Source organism: Tenrec ecaudatus, chromosome 1 (assembly GCF_050624435.1).
Source record: "Tenrec ecaudatus isolate mTenEca1 chromosome 1, mTenEca1.hap1, whole genome shotgun sequence".
In the NCBI taxonomy this organism is placed as follows: Eukaryota; Metazoa; Chordata; class Mammalia; order Afrosoricida; family Tenrecidae; genus Tenrec; species Tenrec ecaudatus.
Genome location: NC_134530.1, coordinates 88,696,748 through 88,711,610, shown reverse-complemented (window position 1 = coordinate 88,711,610; position 14,863 = coordinate 88,696,748). Strand labels below are relative to the sequence as shown.

The following is a 14,863-nucleotide window of genomic DNA, read 5'->3' as shown; positions in this document are numbered from 1 at the left end:
TGGCTTGGAATTCTTCCTTCAATACCCTCAGTCATATGCTACCACTTGGTCATATGCTACCACTTGGTCATATGCTACCACTTGGTCATATGCTACCACTTGGTCATATGCTACCACTTGACAGGGCTTACTGGCTAAGAATATTTTGTGGTAGAATGACTGTATGTATTTCTTTGATCATCCTTTATGCTTCCTGTACTATTCAGTATTTTGCCATTAACTCTATAAAGCACACTGCCATTGAGTAGATCCAAACTTATAATGACTCTATGAAGAATTTTCAAAACTATAATTATTTAAGGTTGCAAACAGCCTCATCTTTCTATGATGGAGTGGCTGGTTGGTTTGAAGCACTGATATTCCTGTTAGCAGCCTTTGTGAGTCTGGGTTGACTAGAGAAACAAATTCCTAAACACTCATATGTGTATAAGAAAGCGTTTGATATACAAGAGGATTGGATATTGAGAAAACATCCCAGGCACAGGCAAGTCCAAATCAAATCCATTAGTCTGGTATTAGTCCATATGTCCACTACCAATCTATAAATTCCTCTTCAGACTCACAAATCACATGCAATGACACCAAATGCAGGAAGATCACAGGTCAGTGGGTGGAAAGTCTTGTGGATCCAGTGGTGGTGTAAGCCTATCAGTACTGATGTAGGTCTCCATGTGACTCCTTCAGCTCCAGGGGTCTAGCGTAGCTCCATGTGTCTTGTCAACAGCAATACTAAGCAGAGAATGTGTGTCCAACCTCCAGGGAGGAAGATAGGAGTTCCCAGAATACTCAGGAGTCCATGCTCACAAGGAGGGCTCATGGGTTATACCTTGATTGACAGGCTAGATTTCACCCTTTAGCAAATTGACGGGAAATTATGTAAATGCCACACAACCCAAGGCATTAATCCACAGTGCAACCGCGGCTTCTTTATTTTGCTCTTATCCTTAGATATTGCAATTCAAGGCTTGAACTTTCTTCGGTATTTTCAGTTTAAGAAATGCCAAGTGTTGACCTTCAACTCCAAGCCTTTGGACCTTTCAATCGTTCCTTTAATCAGTTCTTTTTTTGTTTTGGGTATTTTATGTTCAACAGCAAGTTTCCGTTTCTTTTGGCACCTAGTTTGGGATTTACTTTCTTCTGTTTTTAACAACCTTTGGGTTCTTCATATATGGTATTTTAACAACATCCCACAATTCATCTGGTCTTCAGTCACTAGTATTCAATGCATCAAGTCTAAAGTTCAGGTGCAATATACTCCAGGTCATACATTGGCTCTTAGGGACTTGTTTTCTATTTTCTTCACATTCAACTCAAGTTTACATATGAGCAAATGGTGGTCTCTCCCACAGGTTGTCTCTCATCTTGGTCTGTCTGATTATGTTAATCTCCATTATTTCTTTTCACAGATGTAGTCAGTTTGAGGCCTGTGTGTTACAGATAGCAAAGTCCACATGTATAGGCACCATTTATGTTACTGGAAAGCATATTTGCAATGAATAAGTCAACAGTCTTACAAAGTTCTATCATGTGATTTCCAGCACCATTTCTCTCATCAAGGACATATTTTCCAATTGCTGATCCTTCTTTGTAACCAACTTTTTTAATTCTACAATTAGTACTTATCTTTTTTTAAAATCATTTTATTGGGGATTCATACAACTCTTATCACAATCCATACATACATCCATTGTGTCAAGTACATTTGTACATTTGTTACCATCATCTTTATCAAAACATTTGCTTTCTACTTGAGCCCTTGGTATCAGTTCCTCATTTTTCCTCTCCCTCCCCACACCCCATCTCCCAATGAATCCCTGATAATTTATAATTATTATATTATCATGTCTTACACTGTCCAACGTCTCCCTTCACCCACTTTTCGGTTGTCCATCCCCTGGGAGGGGGTTATATGTAGATCCTTATGATCGGTTCCCCCTTCCTTTCACCATCCCGGTATCGCTACTCTCAACACTGGTCCTAAAGGATTCATCTGTGCTGGATTCCCTGTGTTTCCAGTTCCTATCAGTATCAGTGTATATCCTCTGGTCTAGCCGGATTTGTAAGGTATAATTGGGATCTCCTGCTTGTACGTTTGATTTATTTCATATTGCAGAAGTTGATTTTTTAAATTCTTAAATTTCTCATCTTTGGCATTAGTAGTTGGTTTGTACATTTGCATAATAGTTTTAGTTTTGTGTAACAAATCTTGAAATATTATTTTTGATGAAGAATGCAACGCCATTCTTCTATAATTTGTCATTTCTGACAGATAGACCACTTGACTGTCTGATTCAAAATGGCCAATACCAGTCCATTTCAGCTCGCTAATGCCTAGGATTATCGATCTTTACGCATTCCATTTCTGATGACTTAGAATCTTCCTAGCGCCATTCTTCACACATCCCACATTCCAATTTGAATGGGTGTTTGCAGTTCCTTCTCATTTTGAGTCATGCGCCACCAGTAAAGGAAGGTCCCAAAAGCTCTGCTCCTCCCACATTAGTAAGGTCAGTGCTACTTTAAGGAAGCAGCTCTTCTCCAGGTATCTTTTGAGAGTCTTCTAATCTCACAGGTCCATTTTCTTGCATGTATATAAAACAATGTTTGCTACTATTCATGAGATTTTCCCATGTTAAGTTTTCAGAAGTCGAGCACCTCTCCATTCTTTCTAGTCTATCGTCTGAAGCTCTGCTGAAACTGGTCTACTCTGGGTCACCTGCTGGTAAATGAAATACCAGTGGCACAGCTTCCATCATCACACCAACATGGCAAGCCCCTCAATGCAACAAACTGACAGACAAGAGCTAGAAAATCCCAAGAGCACGTATGAATGATAGGGCACCCACCTATTTTTCATTCAGCACACAAAAAAAACACTGAACAATCACCATACGCTAATGCAGTACTATGTGAATTCATCAGCCATGTGATATACATGGACCTGTACTTCATTAGAGGGAGGAAAAGTAGAAAGACAGATACAGTGTACTGAATGGGTTTTATATATGATGTTATTTTGTATGTTACCAGTAGAAGAGGAATAAGAGCAAATGTATACTGAGTCTTTATTATGGGATTAACACTTTGCTATAGAAATGACTGTTGTTCATCTGAAGCTCACCACAGCATTGCCATACATTTAGTAGGATTAAGTAACTTGACCAAGATTACACACCTAGAAAAAAATCAGTACTCAAACCTACTCTGTAAGACTTCTATCTAAGGGATCTGCATTATTTTTTTCCTTTCTAGTAAGAGACTCTTAACTCCAAATAACCCTGTCTTTTATTTGATGGTTCCATCTCTGTGTTCTTGAGGTTAGAGGTGACATATATTCAATTTTATACATGGTAGCCCAGGAAAACAATTTAGGCATATTGGATGGCAACATTCCAACAAGTTATTTGGCAATGTTCTTCATGACACCGATAAAAGAATTGAGAAGTAAATGGTGAACACAGGCAAATGAGGGGATTCATGACAGTAGTACCTAAAGGCACTACAGTATTGGAAGGTCAGCCTGGAGCAGAGATTCAATTCACATGTCAAACAATGGTGCTGAATTTTATGTCAACAGGATTAATATATATAGACATCAAATTTTTAGATACCAAATAACTAGGGAGTGTAATAAACAGCTTTTGGTAGAATAAATATATTAAACCAGTATTCTCCAAAGTATTCCAAAGACTAGCATATAAACAAAAGGCTCCAAATTAAAACTTGGACCATAGAAACAGTAAATCGATTAGTGGTTGTCAGGAAGTACAAGGAGAGGAAAGGAGTGAAAGGTATGAGGGTTCTTTGGTGGATGATAGAAATGCTCTGGAATTACAGTGTGGTTGGTCATACACAGTATGAATAAACTAAAAAACCTTGATTTACACACCTCAAAATGTCGAAGTGTATACTGGGTGAATTTCATCTTAGTCATACTTTATGCAGAAAACGCTTTAAGAGTTAGGCCAAAAAAAATAAATAAGACTTTGGAAACTGAGTGTAGTAGCAATTGTACAATTCTGCTTGATGTGATTGGATATATGTATTAATTCCCAAATAATAATAAATTTTTAAGTAAATAAGGCATTTACCAAAGGAGTTTGTCACCTTAATTAAACTATGTTAAGCCAATTGTAAATCCAGATTTATCTAGAATTGCCTAAGTTGGCTAACCTAGTCCTCATTTATACCTGCCATCAAAGTGTGATTATCAGTAGCTGCCTCCGTACCCTGCAAATGGTCACAATTTGGACAATAAGCAGACAATCATCCATGCGCACCCAATCTCCAAGAACAGGATAGAATCTCTCCAGTCTCTCAAATATATTTGTCTGCTGCTGTGGTTCTACAGAGTACCCACGAGCAAATAACACGCTGGATGCTACATTAAGATGCAAAGCCACGGCAACCTGTGATTTCTGCAATTTGAATGTAAGAAACGATTGAGCCCCATCAATGGAGAATGTGAATTCCAATGTAAAAACTCAACTGTGGATTTTTTATAACACTATGTGCCATGTTGCTAGTCTAACATGCAGTAATAATATGCTAAATAGACTATTTATTAAAAAAAAGCAGCATACCAAACACCTGAAATGGCAGAGACCCACACATAAGGCTTACTTTAACACCCTTAAAAACAAAACAAAAGCAGAAATGCATTGTGGGGGATAACACAGATTTGAAGGACCTTTTCACTGATAATAAGCTTCATAAATCAGTAGTCTAATATCACCAACAGGTTCTTAAAATCTGAAATTTAATCATCCATGTCAATACAGAAAGAGCATATTCATATTTTCATGGTACCAATCAGACTCCAGCTAAAATATCATGTTCAAACGTGCTTGTGATGATGTAGAATGAGCAATAGGTCTGCAGTCAGTCAGTCTTAGAATCGTGTGCTTCCAGCATTGTCGAACATGTGATTTTAGGTAAACTACCACCCTTTCTGGACCTCAGCATTAATCTGTATAAAGCCGAACTCTTGCCACCAGAGTATGCAAAAATGTATGCCATAGATCTGACAAATGCATACAAAGAGTTTCAGTCGGTATTTACTATAATTGTGACTATTTTTAATATTAGTTTGAAATCTTCTTTATAAAAATTTTTCAATATTGCCTCCCCACCAAAAAAAGAAGAAACCAAAAATGAACATCTTCCTCACCTGTCTGCTACACTCCCTGGCTGTACTTCTTTCACGAAGATATTGGCTTCTCCCAGGTTTTGACTTCGAAGAGCCACCACACTGAATCCAAGGCCTCCCGTGGGAGGCCGTTGTATATCTATGAAGTCAATTTGCCGGCCCTGGTGCGGGAGGGAAAAAGAAAGTAAGTCAATGTACTACATTCAACCAAGACACCCTTTCCAGAGAGACAAAATTGCTCAACACAAGAACAGTTTCTCCTGTCATCTCTATAAAGTCCAATGAATTCAGCGTCTCAGTAATATGTCACTCCCCCTCCCCTGCCCCATCCCAGAGGAACAAACAACAGAAATGTAGGTGAAGGGAGACAGCAGATGGTGTAAGATATGAAAATAACAATACTTGATCATTGATCAAGGAGCCATGAGGGTGCGAGAGGGAGGGAAAAACAAGGAGCTAACACCATAGGGCTCAAGCATAAAGAAAATGTTTTGAAAATGATAATGACAATATATATACAAATGAGCCTGATAAAATTGATGTGTGGATTGTTATAAGAGCTCTAAGAGCCCCCAATAAAGTGATCTTTTAAAAAAAATGTTATTTCTGGCAACCTTCTTGATTATTTCCAAGAGAACTTAAGAGAGAATGCTCGATGCTTTGCAACCTCCAGGCCTCAGAGAGGCCCTTTAATACCCTGCTCATGTTATGAGATGAATCCCAGGAAAGTGCAATGATTTACTTAATATGATACTTCTAGCCATAGTCTGAACTCCCACCAAATGACGAAGGCTATGCAAATGCTGTGGCAAATGTTACAGTACTCTCTTTGGCTCTGTTGCTGAAAGCCTAAAGGATAGTACTAGGGCGCTGAAAAATGACGAAAGGCACTCCAGTCTGCCAGCAAGCCTATTTCTCCCCTTTCTGCTGGTTCTGCTGTCACTGTTAGCCACCACAAGGAGACGTAGTCCTATCTCTGGAGAATTCCCTCTACTGGTGGGAACTTAGAGCATCTGCATCCATGAGCACATTCTAACCCTGAGCCAGCTATTAAAATGCCGCCATTTACGGATGATCCCTTCAGGACCAGTGGTGAGACTGGCAATACTGGGAGGGTGGAGGAAGGATGGGGTGGAAAGGAGGAACCGATTACAAGGATCTACATATAACCTCCTCCCTGGGGAACGGACAATAGAAAAGTGGGTGAAGGGAGACATCAGACAGTGTACGATATGACAAAATAAAAATTATAAATGATTAAGGGTTCGTGAGTGGGGGGAGCGGGAAGGGAGGGGAAAAATGAGGAGCTGATGCCAGGGGCTTAGGTGGAGAGCAAATGTTTTGAGAATGATGAGGGCAATGAATGTACAAATGTGCTTTACACAATTGATGTATGTATGGATTGTGATAAGAGTGCTATGAGCCCCTAATAAAATAATTAAAAAACAAGATAAAGGGGAAAAGAAGAGAATGTTTTGGGAATGATGATGGCAACAAATGTACAAATGTGCTATACACAATGGATGGATGTAATAAGAATGTATGGATTGTAATAAGAATTGTATGTGTCCCCAATAAAATGACTTTTTTTAAATGAAAAAAAAAATTAAGGGGGGAGGGGCTGTCTTCAGATCTTTAAAAGCAAATTTCCTGGGTGGAACTCAAGTTTTTACTCCCTAGAAACACAAAGCCCGTGTTTCCAATAAAAAACCAACAACCCTGTGTTTTTTCCAAACTAATCCTAGTTCCCTTTTTAACATATCCAATTAAGTATTGGCTGAAGATGGACTTACACACTGTTTCCTATATTAGCCACCATTCATTTTAAGTTTTCAACATTGGGTAGAAGAGACATTTAATATTCACAGTGCATTCAGATAAATCCTAAGCCCATTATAAGCCTTTTATGAATATTTACATTTATTCTACTCTCCTCTACATTTGACTGTCTTCTTGTAAGATCTAAAAAGGAATTAAGTACAGGACATTGTAAATGAGACGGGGCGAGGGGGCAAAGGTGTAGATTTAGAAGAGCAAATATGGAACCCATGACAGACTCTCACCCTAGGGACTACATTTCCCAGAACCCCTTGCTACCCTGATAGAAGTTCATTCAGGGACAAGAAAAACTGTCCTAGGCCATACTGGCTGGGACAAGACTTCTTCCTAGGAGCTTTTAAAGAAAATTCTCTTACCACGCTTTATGTCTTCCAAGAGTAAATATCTTGGTAAGATGAGAACCTAATTTCAATAACAATCTATCCTTCCTTAGACATGTTTTTTTCACTTTCGAACCCAAGCTTCAGTTTCAGAAGGCAAACTTACTTATTAAGACGTAAGGTGAACAAACAAAAACTAACATATCCAAATATCTATGATTTAATTTTAATATGTCTGACGGAGAAGACTAAGTTACCCTTCTGAATGTCTCTCTACATTTCTCAGTTTTATTAGCCCTCTCATTCAACTCGTTGCCCTCGGCAGCTGCCGTGTGGGTCTGAGGCTGTGGATCTTCCCAGGAGCAGACAGCCTTGTCTTTCCACCACTGAGGGCTGGTGCTCCTGAGCTGCTGGCCTTGCAGTGAGCAGTCCAAATCAGAACCCGGCACCCCACCGGAGTTATCTGGTTTAGGCCAACTCTCATTCATTGGATTTGGATATGAAATTAAAAGCTGTTTCAATAGTTTTATCACTTCTGCTAGAGAAGTCATATGCAATGTTTTTCCAGTGATCAATGCCAGGGGTCGGCAAACTGGGGTTCCGGAGCCAAATTCTGCTCTTTTGGTACATACACGTGGTTTTGAAGTAAAACTGAGAATGATAATGAAACGATCATAGTTTCATTTCACATATATTATTCAGCTTAAGGTGATTTCATTTGTTTATAAAAATATACTTATGGAACACGACTAAGTTTTTGATTCTTGTGAGCGGCAGGATTGAATCTTCCATCTCAAATGTTTGCCGACCCCTGATCAATACCGGCAAGAATCATTTTCCTTTCAAGTACAGGTCAAAGCCCAAACCAGGACGATCACGTCAATTCTGACGCATAGCAACCCTATGGAGGATTCCGAGACTGTACTCTTGACGGGATCAGCCATCCTCACCGTTCTCAACAGAGTGGCTGGTCAGTTTGGGTCGCAGCCCATCGCCTAGCCCACAATGCCACCAGGGCTCCCCACAAGTGGACAACGGTGTCAAAGGAGAGTCAGCACATTTCCAACACACAGGTTTGAAAATAACCTCAAACACAGAGTAACACATTTTAAGGTAAGAGTGTGTTTCTTACTTTAAGCTATAACAGGATAAGTGAAATTAATTATTCCCATGGTAGAATACAGCTAACTTTACCCGAGCCTTGTGTTGAATAAATGAGTTGAAGTCTTCATTTCCTGACTCAGGGGTCCAAGGAAACAGGTCAGATGCAATCGGGTTACCAGCTGGCCGCTCGACATTTCCTTTAGTAATGGAGCCATCTGTAAACACCAAAAATCCTTTCCTAGAAAATTCAAAATTGGTGGAACCATCGGAAGGCATGTAACTGAGCTGTGGGCAAGAGAAACATAAGAGAACCATCAACAGAAGTCAGTAAAAAACACATTACTTCTATTTATTCAACACTGTATTTTTCTTGCTACATGCATAATTTGCCTATTAAATAGATACATGTGGAATAAATATGACACAAATACATGAATCTGTGTTTTATTACAAAATGTTAGTAACTGAGTTTGTTTCTGCTTCTACTAATACCACGGTAGCTCTGCTGGTGCAACACTTAAATGCTCAGCACACCCAGAGATTCTAGAGGAGAAAAGAGGTGGAGCTGGGTTCTCATACAGAGAACAGCCTACGAAATGCTATGCGGCAGTTCTATGCTGGTAGGAGTTGGAATCAGATGGGTGGCACTCAACACTAACAGTTAGTGCCCTAAATAAACAGTACCTCTCACTAGCATCTCAGTACACTTTACATAGAGAGACACCTAGACATAAAAACATGAAGGGAAGACACTGCGCTCATCCGCAAGTATCTGTCTATGTTCAAAGGAGCCATGGTAGCATAGTGGTTATGCAATGGGCTGTTTACCACAAGGCCTGCAGTTCAAATCCACCTGCTGCTCCTCGACAGGATAGAGCAAGATATGACAAAATAACGAGGTATAAATTACCAAGGGCACATGAGGGAGGGGGGAAAGGGGAGGGAGGGGGGAAAGGGGAGGGAGGGGGAAAAAAAAAGAGGACCTGATGCAAGGGGCTTAAGTGGAGAGCAAATGCCTTGAGAATGATTGGGGTAGGGAATGTATGGATGTGCTTTATACAATTGATGTATGTATATGGATGGATGGTGATAAGAGTTGTATGAGTCCCTAATAAAATGTAAAAAAAGAAAAGAGGAGAAAAAAATGATTAGGGCAAAGACTGTACAGATGTGCTTTATACAATTGATGTATGTATATGTATGAACTGTGATAAGAATTGTATGAGCCCCTAATAAATTGTTAAAATTAATAAAATAAATTAAAAAATTAAATTAAATTTTAAAAAAGAAGAAATTCACAGAAAGATACATGTGCAGTGCTTATGCTTGAATTAATTATGAATACTCATTAAATATTCATGAGGCAGGAATATTCACATATCACCAAATATATTGTTTATCAAATTTTGTATTCACCTATTAACAGTTCTGTTAATTACCTTCAACTACATTGAAAATCCTGCCCCCCCCAAAAAAAAAAAGAAAATCCTGCCCAAATGTAATCAGTTATCCAAGCTCAGTTTCCAGAATACATTGTTTTAAATCCAATTCGCTATTCTTAACCCAACCCAAGAGAACGATTACTGATTTGCAAGTAGAGAGGCTATGTGTCCTTTAGTTCAACAACTGTATTTGAAGAGTCCGCAAATATCCAGGTGGTATGCTTTAGGGAATGAGGGAGGCACTGATATATATTATCACCCCAGGGAGACTGCCTACAAAGAAATAATAATCACAAGGTCCATGATGACAAACACTATTTGTTAATTATTGAAAGAGACATGTTAAAAAAAAAGACAAGTAATGTGACATAAGGGTGTGCACATTTTCCTGTGACTTCATCAGAAAGTCTGTTTGACTTGAGCACTGCGTTATAAAGCGTAAGGAAATCGGAAGACTTTCAAAGCTTCTTCCCCGCCACGCTTATATGAGTGCAAAAACATATTGCCAGGCCCACTACAAATGCTCTGAGAGTCACTGTCTGTCAAGCGGCCACGCCAAAGTTACCTGTGGTCACAGTGTCGACCCGCTATCTCTGCTCAACCAGGAGAAGGTTGCCCCGGTCTCCTTTCCCTTCTAGCTGCGTTGGAAGAGAAGGATGTGCAAAATGATGGGGAACTTACTTGTCCTTTTAGCTGCTTGATGGACTGCTGAAGTGTGAGAATCTGGTTGAAGAGAGGGCTTCTTAGAGTCTCATAAAATGTCGACAGTTTCTCGTTCTGTGATGTGTCTCCCTTCTCCTGCAGTTTCATCTTCAGGCGATCAAGAACCTGCAGGACCTGCAGTTTATCTTGGGTGAACAGGAATAATCAGAGAAAAAGTTAATTCCCACCTTAAATTTAATTCCTGTGTCATTAATTTATTACTTTAGCGACAGAATTATATACCTATTATGTTCGGGGCTGGATTTTCCGGCATTTTGAGTTATTCTCTTCAGTCACTTTTAAAAGAAACCTAAAAAAAATTAGTATAAGAGATTAATTTTCATGGGTGTATATGCACCTATACAACTGCTTAAAAAAGAAAAAATTAAAATGAACGTCAAGCACATTCTTCACCGACAGATGCAATTCAGGGAAACGCAAATTAAAACCACAATGAGCTGTCACTATCTATACCCACTCAACAGGCTAAATTTTTTTCTTTTAAAAAAATCATTTTATTGGAGGCTCTTACAGCTCTTAAAACATTCCACACATCAACTATATCAAGCACATTTGTCCATACGTTGTCATCATTTCCAAAACATTTTCTTTCTACCTGAGCCCTTGGTATACGCTCCTCCTTTTTCCTCTCCCTCCCCCAACAACCCACCAGCATGAATCCTTGATCAATTATATAGTTATTGTTTCATATCTTACACTGCCTGGTGTCTCCCTTCACCCACATTTCTGTTATTCGTCCCCTTGGGGTGATGGTGGTGGTGGCTATGTACCCAACTCTGTGATGGTTTCCCTTTCTCCCTCTTCCCTCTCCCTGACCATCCCCCTACCCTCATGATATCACTACTCCCACTACTGTTTCTGAGGGGTTATCTGTCCTGAATTCCATGTGTCAAGAGCTCTTATCTGTACCACTGTGTGCTCCTGGTCTAGCCAGATCTATAAGATAGAACGGGGTCATGGGAGGGAGTGGGGGCTGGGGAGAGGAAGCATTCAGGAACTAGAGGAATGAAAACAAGCTAAAGTTTCAAACCCAAAGTGGGCAATATTAAAGGACGGCAATGATACAAGTAGAAGTCTAAAGTATCGCCTATGAATGTAAAATGGCATACCTCTTTGGAAAATTGTTTGGCACTTTCTTAAAGTCAAAAAGCAATTACTATATGACCCAGGAATTCTACTCAAAATACTCGATTTGTTGATCAGTTTACCTGACGTAGTGTTGGAGGTAGTTGAGGGAAAGTTTCTGAAGGAGCTTTCGGGGGCAATGGAAACGTTGTTTTATATGAGGTGCTGGTTCTATAGATGTATATGTTTGTCAAAAGGCACTGAACTATACCGGTTTTCAATGGTAGATTTTATTAAATGGAAATTAAATTTTTATAAAATTGATTGTTAAAAAGGATTGTTTGAATTTTTGTTAAAGCACCAAGCTGCATAAGTGATTCCAGAACCTTTCTGGACAGCTGATAAAACTCCAAAAGTAAACCACCCACCTGGCATTCTCTTTGAACCTTACTTTTTTAAACCCAGAAATTAACTCAAAGGACCCCAAAATATAAAGTAATCTTAAAAACCCTGTTATGACTGTCATGGCAATTTTATCGCCATGGCTATTTTTCACTAATGGGTCACTGTTAAAATGAACCATCAAGGAAATCTGAGTATTGTACAATCAGATTTTTCTTACACCAACCCTGGATGGGCAGCTGATTAAACTCCTTATCTTCCAATTCAAGGGCATTAAGTAAAAAGGCATACTTACAACTGGTGAAGTAATATTTCTTAATATGACCCTCTAACTCCCAGCCAATAGTTAGGTGGGACCAAGCTAAAAAGACTCAGGGAATGGTCCGTTTCCATTCCTCTGGCTATAGAGAGCTATCTCAGTGCAACCAGTGTAGCATGTGTGCCCGGTCTGACATGGGGGAGGGAGGAGAGGCACTAGAGCAGAGGAATCACACAGTGAAGACCTGGGGCAGTGAGGCAGGGGAGCAGATGGGCTTCCTGAACACAGGCAGAGGCCAAGCAAGCACACGACTAAGAAGATGCGGACCAGAGAGAGATGTGGCTGCTGCCTGAGAATAGGTGTGCCGTACACCAATGACTGTAACCTTACTCTTTCCTGATCTTGGCTTGTGGTAGCTAACCTGTTAACTCCCTAGTAACTCCCCATCATTTTAAGTATTGTCTGAGAGTTCTGTGTTGTCACCGGGACAGATTCTCAAAGCCAGCAGAGAAGCAGACTGCCAAGGGAGGAATAGTTGGCGCCTGGATGAGGCAAAAGGAAGGAGGGTGGAGACATAGCTGACCTCTGCCTTGTGGCAATAGGCTTTGGGCTAGTGTGGAGTCTCCTTTGCACAGCCTAAGGGAGGTAGACCTGGCCCCATGTCATTCCCCAAAACTCAATACAGAACAGATAGCGGTGACAGCTGTGTAACATGATGAGCATAACTGTACATGTACATGAGAATACAACTTTCTAAAATGAGATGCCATGAGGGCTGAATAAAAGGTCCCACGCTTGATTAAGTGTTCACTGGATTCAGCCTTCACTGTGGAGTATGTTGTAAAGAGGGCCATAATCCTCACAACTGAACTAAGGCGACCCGGCACCATGATAAATGGCCAAGAGTAAGCTGTCAAGGGTTTCGCTATACTTGGATACATAACTAATGCCATGGAAGCAGCAGCCGCATGGCAAATCACACATTGTGTAGGGAGAGCCTGCTGCAAAACACCCACTTAAAAGGCAAGAAAGCAAAGACCGTAATTTTGAGAACTAAGGTGCACTTGACCCAAACCATGATATTTTCAAACACCTCATATTTATGGAAAACCCTGAATAATGATTAAGAGCTCCAGGAGATGCCTTTGAATTATAGTGCTGGTGAAGAATAATCAGAGTATCACAGAGCACCAAAAGAATAAGTAAATCTGTCTTGTGAGAAGTACAGCCAGAATCTGATCCTTGGGTACACGGATGGTAAGACTTTGTCTCATGTGACATGGACATCTAGAGAGAGGATATCATGGTTGGTAAAGCTGAGGGTTTTCAATAAAAGAGGAAGACCTTCAATGAGATGGGCTGACTCAGTGGGTGCAAACAGGGGTGATGATTAAGGTGGTGCCAGACCTCGGGCACTGTTCTCCCTAATATCCTGTTGCACAGTGTCCTCTTTTAGATGGTGGTGCTATGAGCTACGACTGATTCAATGGCACCTAACGACTCAATAGGTTTAACTTCTATTCTCTTTAAACCGTAATATCTACTTCTGGGTGTCTTTCCGAAAGAAATACTTGCGAAAGGACACAAAAAGATATCCTCGGGGATATTAACTACAGCATCAATCAGTAAAATAATAAAGTAGGTTTGAGTTTATGGAACTATAAATGACGGGAAACAGTTAACCTCAAGCAAGGCAGTGGCTCACTCCTGCTGATGATCTCCTATGTGATACCAGACCTCCTTGCGAACATGCTAATGGTTTTTATTTTATTTTTTTTTAATCATTTTATGGGGGCTCGTACAGCTCTTATCACAATCAATACATACATCCATTGTGTCAAGCACATTTGTACTTACCATACATACTAGAGTATAAGCCAACCCAAATATCTGCCAAGGCACCTAATTTTACCACAAAAACTGATTTTTTTTAAATGTGCTAAAAAACTTAGCTTACACTGGAGTATGTACGGTATGCTGCCATCATCATTCACAAAACATTTTCTTTCTACTTGAGCCCTTGGTATCAGCTCCTCCCTTGTTTTTCCCTCCCTCTGTCATGAACCCTTGATAATTTATAAATTATTATTTTTTCATGTCTTACACTGACCGATGTCTCACTTCACCCACTTTTCTGTTGTCTGTCACCTTGGGAGGGGGGTCAAAAGTAGATCATTGTGATTGGTTCCCCCAGTCCCCCACCTTCCCCTTTGCCTCCTGGTATCACTATCCTCGTTAATGGTCCTGCTAATGGTTTTTAATAGATAGCAGAGTCTCTCATTTTAAAAAGTCAGGCTATACCTGGTCTGTGTTAATTGCCTTTTGTAAACAATCCTGGGATTTAGAGGGAGGGCAGAGTTGACTGGAGAACAGGAGACAGAGAGAGACAATTTCTAATTGTAGTTAGTGGAGTGTAAAACTCAAGGGTCCCAAACAAAAAGGGTTTCCTTTGTGGGGGGAAAAAAGTTCATATTATTAATATAGTTTAGAATTTTCCATTAATGCAAGACATTCACACACACAAAAGAGCATCCTAAAGTTGAATTTTAAAACTGCATTC

At 39.9% G+C, this 14,863-nt stretch overlaps 1 protein-coding gene across 3 annotated transcripts in view; it reads right to left on the bottom strand.

Annotated features, from left to right (window-relative positions):
- PATJ (PATJ crumbs cell polarity complex component) overlaps positions 1-14,863 on the bottom strand; it is a 398,931-nt gene that overhangs the window by 367,017 nt on the left and 17,051 nt on the right. For all 3 annotated transcript variants that reach the window (XM_075557001.1, XM_075557016.1, XM_075557007.1), the window contains exons 2-5: positions 10,800-10,866; positions 10,536-10,702; positions 8,503-8,697; positions 5,171-5,310 (exon numbers count right to left, since the gene is read on the bottom strand). In XM_075557001.1, the coding sequence (XP_075413116.1) occupies positions 5,171-5,310; positions 8,503-8,697; positions 10,536-10,702; positions 10,800-10,830 (533 nt within the window). In that variant the 5' untranslated portion in view covers positions 10,831-10,866. The remainder of the gene's footprint in view (positions 1-5,170; positions 5,311-8,502; positions 8,698-10,535; positions 10,703-10,799; positions 10,867-14,863) is intronic.